The sequence below is a fragment of the Triticum dicoccoides genome, chromosome 4B, assembly GCF_002162155.2.
Source record: "Triticum dicoccoides isolate Atlit2015 ecotype Zavitan chromosome 4B, WEW_v2.0, whole genome shotgun sequence".
In the NCBI taxonomy this organism is placed as follows: domain Eukaryota; kingdom Viridiplantae; phylum Streptophyta; class Magnoliopsida; order Poales; family Poaceae; genus Triticum; species Triticum dicoccoides.
Window position 1 is genome coordinate 605,963,861 of NC_041387.1, and position 7,623 is coordinate 605,971,483.

A 7,623-nucleotide genomic window follows, 5' to 3' on the forward strand; every position below is an offset into this window, starting at 1 on the left:
GGACGCGTCGGCCATGGCTCTAGGGCGGAAGGGTTTTGGGAAAGGAAAGGCGGGAGTGAAGATGATGTGCTACCGACAGGCATGCCAGGGAAGGACGCCGCCGGCGTCCAGGCCATGTCCACGCCGACGTAAACCTGGTCTAAATTTGGGCTGTAAATGGTTTAAAGTGGACTTGAAAAGGGGCGTCTGTCTGTTTGTGTTGGCGCGTTGGCCCATGCTTTTTTATCCGCGCAAACATAAACAAACGCACCGGAACGCGTCGACCCGCTGGAGTTGGCAGTAGCAGCCATTTTGTCCGAGTTCCTCGCAATCTTCTGTTCATTTGGTTGATTAGAGCATCTCCAGCCGCGCCCCCAACACGGCCCCCCCAGGCGATTTTTTCGCGCCGGCGCCGAAAAAACGGCCCAGTCGCGCCCCAAGGAGCCCCTTTTTTGTCGGCTTGGGCCGAAATCAGCGCCGGCTGACCCAGGCCGAACCCGGCGGACTGGGGGGCGCCCGGGGGCGCCAGGACGAGCGGTTTTGGCGCGAAAGAGCCGTGGGCCCGCCATGTCAACGACGCGCGCCTCGTCGTCATCGAAACGCCTTGGTTTCCCGCGTGGAATCAATGGCAAGGCTGCCGCCGGTCAGCCTTGCCATTGATTCCTCACGAGCGGCGCGTCACGGGCGGCGTGGCGACGCCTTACCTCCCTCCATGCGTGCACGCGGCGCGGGCTATATAAACCGGTGGCCTCCCTCGCCTCTGGCCACACCAGCCCCACAACCGCCCATCGACCGCCGCCCAGCTCTCCTCTCTCCCCGTGCGCAGCCGCTCGCGGAAACTTCCTCCCTCCCCTCTCCCTCTCTCCCAAGCCCGATGGCCGCGCGATTCCCGGCGATGCGGCGGCGGCCAACGGCTTCGTCCGTCGCTCTCTCCATGAATGGGAGGCCTGGCTTCTCTTCTAGGCGAACATCCCGGCGCCACCAGACATGCACGCCGGGCCGACGGGGTGGAGGCTCAGCAACGGGGGTGCGCCCATTCCCCCGGTGCCCGACGTTGAGGCGTGCCCCGCCTTCTTTGCCGTCGAGGTCGACCGCGTGCGAGCCTCCCTGACAGAGGAGCAGTGCGCCCTCCCCCAGTACACCGCCGACAACTACGCGTCGTGGGCGGCGTACTTCCAGCATCGCCAGGAGCATAGGCTGGCGTCCACCAACGGGGCGCCGGTGGTGGACGGCGTCAAGAACAGCGAGGGGCGCTGCGTATGGTGGGGCGCCCTCGACCGCACGCTCCAGGACATGCTGGAATACCTCGAGGGCGGCAACGACCCGCCGCTGGCATACCCTGTCGCGGCGGCCGTCCCGGTCCACCGCTGGAGCGCCGGGCAATGGATGCCCAGGAGGTTCGGCTCCTCCTCAACTTCCTCCTCTCACTCCTCCTCCCGCTCCTCTTCCCATTCCTCCAGCTCGCCGGCGGTACTCGGTGTCAAGGCCGAGCCCGCAGCGGAGACTCCGCTCGACCGGTGCACTCGCATCGCCGACATCGTCATAAATGAGGGCGGCCGGCGCGCCTCCTCCTTGGCTCCTCCGTGCATCTTCAAACCGAAGATGGAGCCGGGGCTCGCGGCCGTAAAAGCAGAGCATGACGCCAGGGAGCTTGACGAAGCGGCGACCCTGAATGGGCGCGCGATGACTGGGTGTCCATGGAGATGGAGCGCCAGCGCCGCGCCCTAGAGCAGTTTGAATATCGGCGCCGGGGACGCGACGAGGGAGGCGTCGTCGTCCTCGACGACAACGACGACGACGACGCGCCGCCACCGCCCCCGGTCCGCAATGGCGACGCCGGGCAGGGTCCAGCAGGGGCGGCCGCGTCAAGGAGGAGAAGGCCGCCGTCGACGATGGCGAGGATGGCGGCGACGGCGGCGACTTCGCCGCGCTCAGCGACTTCTTCGGCCCTTAGTTGTAGTTCCGGCCTTTTTTTAAGCCGAATTTTAGCCAAACTTTGCCGAATACTATTTTTTTAAAACATAAACGGCGTCTGGGGGCGTCCTTGGGGTCGGCGGCTGGGAACCCACTCATCCCCAGGCTAATTTTTTGCGCCGGCTCGCCCCCAGGTGGCGATTTTACGCACCCCTAGGGGGCCAACAGCTGGAGATGCTCTTACACCTGCAAGAGTATGTGATTCTCACTTGCTATGGACAGTGAGATAAATATGCTGCAGCAAGGGAATTTCATGCTCATCTTCTGTTTAATATTGTAGCAAATATGTTGGCCGTCATTATTGGCAGGGCCAAGCAGCTTGGCCATGTAGAGGGTCTAGTTCTTCATCTTGTCTATGGAGGGGTTTCTATTCTACAATATTCTGATGACACTATTCTGTTCATGGAACATGACATGGCTAAGGCACATAATATGAAACTTATCTTGTGTCTCTTCGAACAATTGTCTGCATTAAAAATTAATTTTCATAAGAGCGACGTGTTCTGCTTTGGGAAGGCCAAAGACGAGGAACACAAATACAGACAACTGTTTGGATGCGAATCAGGTGCCTTACCATCCAGTTACTTGGGTATACCGATCCATCACCGTAAACTCTCCAATAAAGAATGGAAATGTATTGAAGAACAAATTGAAAAAAACTTAGCTAATGGAAGGGTAAGCTTATGTCATATGGAGGTCGGCTAGTCCTGATTAACTCAGTATTGCCTAGTATGCCGATGTTCCTACTGTCGTTCTTCGAAATTCCGAAAGGAGTTCACAAGCAACTTGATTTCTTTAGATCCCGCTTCTTTTGACAGTCTCATGAGGCCAAGCTGAAATACCGTCTCACGCGATGCGATATCATTTGCCGACCTAAAGACCAAGGGGGTCTCGGTATTGAAAATTTAGAAATTAAGAACAAATGCCTTATGAGCAAATGACTTTACAGACTAGAGACTGAGCCAGAGAGCATGTGGTCTCAACTCTTGCGCAATAAGTATTTGCACTCGAAAACACTAGCCCAGGTTACCATGAGACCGACTGACTCGCCGTTCTGAAACGGACTTATGCGCACGAAGGACCTGTTCTTTCACAGGGTCAAATTCTTGGTTGGCAATGGAATGTCAACAAGATTTTGGGAGGATACGTGGCTAGGAGAGACGCCCTTGACCATCTAATATCCTACACTATAATATTGTGCAACATAAGGAAGATTACGTGGGTACCATCCTTCAAACAATTCACTTGAACATCCAATTCAGACGTGTGTTAGTTGGTGAGAGATGGACCACCTGGATGCACCTGGTTCGGGGATTGATAGAAGTTCAACTCTCCGATCAGCCGGATTCAATACAATGGAAATTAACTACGAATGGGAGGTTTACGGTGAAATCTTTTTATATGGATCTCATTAACTCTGGTCCTCTATCAAGGTCGCTGCACATTTGGAAAGTTAAGATTCCTTTGCGTATTAAAATCTTCATGTGGTTTGTTCACAAGCAAGTGATACTCACAAAGGACAACTTAATTAAGAGGCGATGGGTAGGCTCTTCGCGGTGTTGTTTTTGTAATCATGACGAAACAATACAACACTTATTTCTTGAATGTCCACTTGCTAAGTTACTTTGGAGAACGATTCATTTAGCTTTTAATATTAACCCTCCAGTTGATATTGCGTCTTTGTTTGGGACGTGGTTAGCTGGGGTTGATCAGATTACTGCGGCTCGTATTCGGATTGGAATATGTGCGCTATTATGAGCTATATAGAACTGCATGAATGATATGATTTTTAACAGACAACACACTTTAACTTTTTTGCAGGTTATCTTCAGAGCTACAGCTTGGATCCATACGTGGTCCTTACTCACTCCTCTGGACTCCATAGAGCCTTTGGTTACTGGGTGCAACCATTGGGAGATGGTAGCTCGGGTTATCTTCAACCGGTTCGGATGACGCTCGCATAACAGGATATGAGTCTAGAGAGTTTAACCTTTTTATCTTCATTGTGCCGGTTGACTGGTTCACATGTATTTTATCTTTTTTTATTATACTTTATTCTGCTCCGTTTTGTGAGCTGTAATTTTATGGCGATTATGGATTGTTAATAAGATGGCCGCATGCATCACCATGATGCAGAGGCGGGGGGCATGCCTCCATTTCGAGAAAAAGTACTGTAAAGTCTGCAATTACAAACCCTGACTGACTGCAGTGTAATTTCAAGACGTGGGAGCCAATGATACAAACATAAAAGCAAAGCATGGCAAGGTGGGATAGGCACCAAGTTGGCCTGCGCGCCGTAGTACGAACAGGAACAGCTGGTCTGCCACCACCAGCCTCTGCCTCTGCTGGTGGTAAAGAGAGCAGTAATGGCAGTCCGTCCGTCCGTCCTCCTGTCGGTAGAGGGCCGGGCCGGAGCATGTCCCGACTGACTCGCCCCGTCCTGGCTCATCACAATTCAATTCATACCCTGCTGCAGGAGCAAAACCAAACGGCGGTCTAGCTAGCTAGCCTGGTGCGAGTAGCTGCGACGGACGAGGACGAGCACGCCAAGCTACCTAGCCCTCTCTTTGCTCGCGGATAGAAGAGAAACCTACTATAGATCACGGGACGCTAGAGGCTACTGTACTGTACTACTAAAGCTGGAGCCAGAAAACCAACTGGCCTCTGAACCTCTGCTTGCCCAATCCGGCCGCCTTCTCTTCAGCGAGAGGACTGCGCAGATGCACTGCCATCGCGTTGCATTGCACTGGCTGTAAAAGTTGTGTGTGTTTTACTCCTTCTGTCTGTGAGACTGCAATAAGAAGGAAGCATTTCTCTGGCTCAACTGTCAATGGTGGCCCATCTGTCTGTCTGTATGTGTGTCAGGCTAGTACGCCGTTCCTGGCCAGCACCAGACCGGAAGCCAGGGCTATCCCGAGCAAGGCGTGCAGCCGCACGCAGTAATACTTGGCCATGAAGATCTTGGTGTCATCCTGCAGTTTTTTCCAACTTCAGCCAGTGTTGGTGTGAACTGAAGAAAAAAGATTCAGGACGAAAAAGGAAAGTGTGAGAAGGGAGGACTATTTACATCATGGTTCCTCTGCACGTAGTCCACAACCCATTTGCCCAGAGGGAGTGTCATGGCGCCAAGGACCTAAGAATATGGTACAGCAGCAATGGTTGGAGGTGGGAGCTGTGTTTTCAGGTAATTTTCTTAAGAGGAACAGTATGGGTCATTAGCTTACAATGCAGGATGGTGGGAGGCATCTGCTTATGCCGAAAGCAGCCAAGAGAGTGTAGAGGGCGCCGATCCCAACCGTCACTAATGTCGCGCCTGTTTTGGTGCCGATTCTGACCTGTTTATATGTTCACACACAAAGAACTTATGTTGTAAGTAGTACTGATAATTTGTACATAAGTGAAATCAGATGTGCTGAAAAGAGATAGTGGAGTACCAGGGGAGACATCTTTCCAACAGCCCTATCTCCGTCAATCTACAGATTATCAGTGTTCATCAGCTAACGACCATTTCATGGAGATAAAATTGCTGCATCGATCAATTATGTCAGAGGGGGTTCATTTCATACCTGATGAAAGTGGCTGCAGAAGAGTATCAGGGTGGTTGTCAACCCAACAAGAATCGATGAAGCTACGACTGTTTTGCTGAGAGGGAGAAGCACAGCCCCGCTGACAAAAGGCCAAACATTTCAAGAGAAACTGCTTAGCTATGATTGGATCCTTACATTTTGTGTACAGACTGAAGTCAAACCTTAATGCCCTCAATACTCTAAAGTGATTCCTGCTTATACTTAGTATAGTTGAGAACTACAGTAGTTGCTCTAGAGTGTACCTTGAAATGCTTCTGCTGCTGTTTGAGAAGTAGAAAGCTGACGTGGCCAATGGGCCAAATGCAGCAAAACATAATGGTTCGCCTAGGCCGCGGTAACTTAATCGGAACGGCGGGCACTGCAAAATTGCACATGGATGAGATGAAAAGCATTAACACATAATTACATTTTGCTAAATTAACTGAAATACTGAATGCATCAGGCCATTTTTAGATGAGACAACCCATAACAGATCACAAAAGGCAAATATATTCTGTTACAGATTACAGAACATCAAGAAACACGAGGTTCCCTGAAAATGGGGCAGAAGATTTCACCTGGTAAACATAACCACAGAGGATTGCACATAGCACCAAAACGATGAACCTGACATCCCCTGCTTCTGCAAAGGCCCAAAATAGCCCACCAATGCCGAGCAGAAGAGAAAGGTTCGCTGCATATTGTGTCAATGCCCGACTGCACAGCAGGTCACACTGTAAAATGTTTCGTTTCTGAATACAGTTATGCAATCATTTACTAGAATGTTACTAATCCGTACTGGAAACGAGCAGTACCTGCCAACAATGTTGACGACAGATTCTTTTTTGTTCTTATCAGCGCCAGTATCTGAATCATAAACGTCATTGCTGCAGTAGAGTCAAAATGCAACATGTTCAGGGGAATGGATGGTTGAAGAGTGCTATTGATATCGATCAGCATCGTTTTGCTTGTCAGAGTATATTTGTGTAGGTGAGTTTTACCTCAGATTGAGCCATGTGATCACAAGGACAGCAGCAGCCAGGAGGCCAGAGTAGCGCCTGGCAAAGAACAACCCGGCATGGTTATAAGCAGCAGCAGTCCCTACCTGCAAGTGCCAGCAACTGTCAATGCAAATGTGTAAGGTCATCGTGGCTTCATACCACCAAATGTGGAGTAATAATCTTCCAATTTAGCCTGTTCTCCCCATAGCTGCGATCAATACTCATTCTGATTTGCATGCCAGCACACTAACAAGTTACAATTCTGAATTGCGTGATTAAGCGCATTGGCAAGGGAACTTGCAGCCGCGGGGAACTCACGGTGAGCGGCACGAGCGCCACGGAGTAGATGGGCAGCTTGGCCGCCCTCCAGAGCAGCGTCGCGCGGGAAAGCTCGCCTCCGCCGGACGCCGCTGCGGCGGGGCACCGCACTCGCCGTAGAGTGCGGCGCCTTCTCGCGGGCTCTGCAGAAACGGCGGCAACGCTGCCACGGGGAGAGGGAGGCGCGAGAGGGGAGACGAGGAGAGGCGCGAGGGCAATCCCGGCGAACGGCATCGGCCTCGAGCGCTGGCTGGGACCTGGGAAAGCCTAGCTTAGATCACCGGGCTGCGGCCGCCAGCGGCGTGTGGGAGCGCCGGTGCGGTGCTTGGGTTTGAGCTAGCGCGTGCATGGATAAGGCTGAGGGGATCCGAGACGTCGACGCGCGGCAGGCAGTGGGCGGTTCAGTCACCACGCAGTCCGCACCCCGCACCCCTTCCTTTAGTCCCACCTGCTAGTTTACAGAGGGAAACACCAGCTTAAATACTCAGCTGGAGCGCTAGCATCGCCGAGCTCAGTCACGAGAGCTTGTCACCCACGTGGGGGCATCAAGGTGGTGTGGATGTTTGGTGCGGACTCTGGGCCTGGGCCTGTGTTGTGACCTTGTCGGCTTGCCCGTTCCAAGTTGGTAGTGGGCTGGGTGGCTGGGGCGAAAGTTTCGGCCTCTCAGGCCCTGAAGCGGCAGGCACCACGTTAGGCTGGTTTCACAGAGCAGCGTTTACTGCCCGCTTCCAACGGTGGAAGGATGACAGGCCGCTGCATCATGGGCCCACTCTGGCCTAGGGCCC

The 7,623-nt window shown here is 52.7% G+C and overlaps 1 protein-coding gene across 1 annotated transcript; it reads right to left on the reverse strand.

Annotated features, from left to right (window-relative positions):
• Positions 1 to 4,109: 4,109 nt before the first annotated feature.
• Positions 4,110 to 7,274, reverse strand: LOC119291721 (2-carboxy-1,4-naphthoquinone phytyltransferase, chloroplastic-like). The gene is made up of 10 exons (XM_037570528.1): positions 6,839 to 7,274; positions 6,521 to 6,624; positions 6,335 to 6,406; positions 6,098 to 6,236; positions 5,783 to 5,898; positions 5,520 to 5,619; positions 5,388 to 5,426; positions 5,178 to 5,288; positions 5,021 to 5,086; positions 4,110 to 4,925 (listed from the first exon to the last, which is right to left on the reverse strand). The coding sequence occupies exons 1-10, from the start codon at positions 7,070 to 7,072 to the stop codon at positions 4,815 to 4,817; spliced, it is 1,092 nt and encodes a 363-aa protein (XP_037426425.1). The 5' UTR covers positions 7,073 to 7,274; the 3' UTR covers positions 4,110 to 4,814.
• Between the last annotated feature and the right edge of the window lie 349 nt (positions 7,275 to 7,623).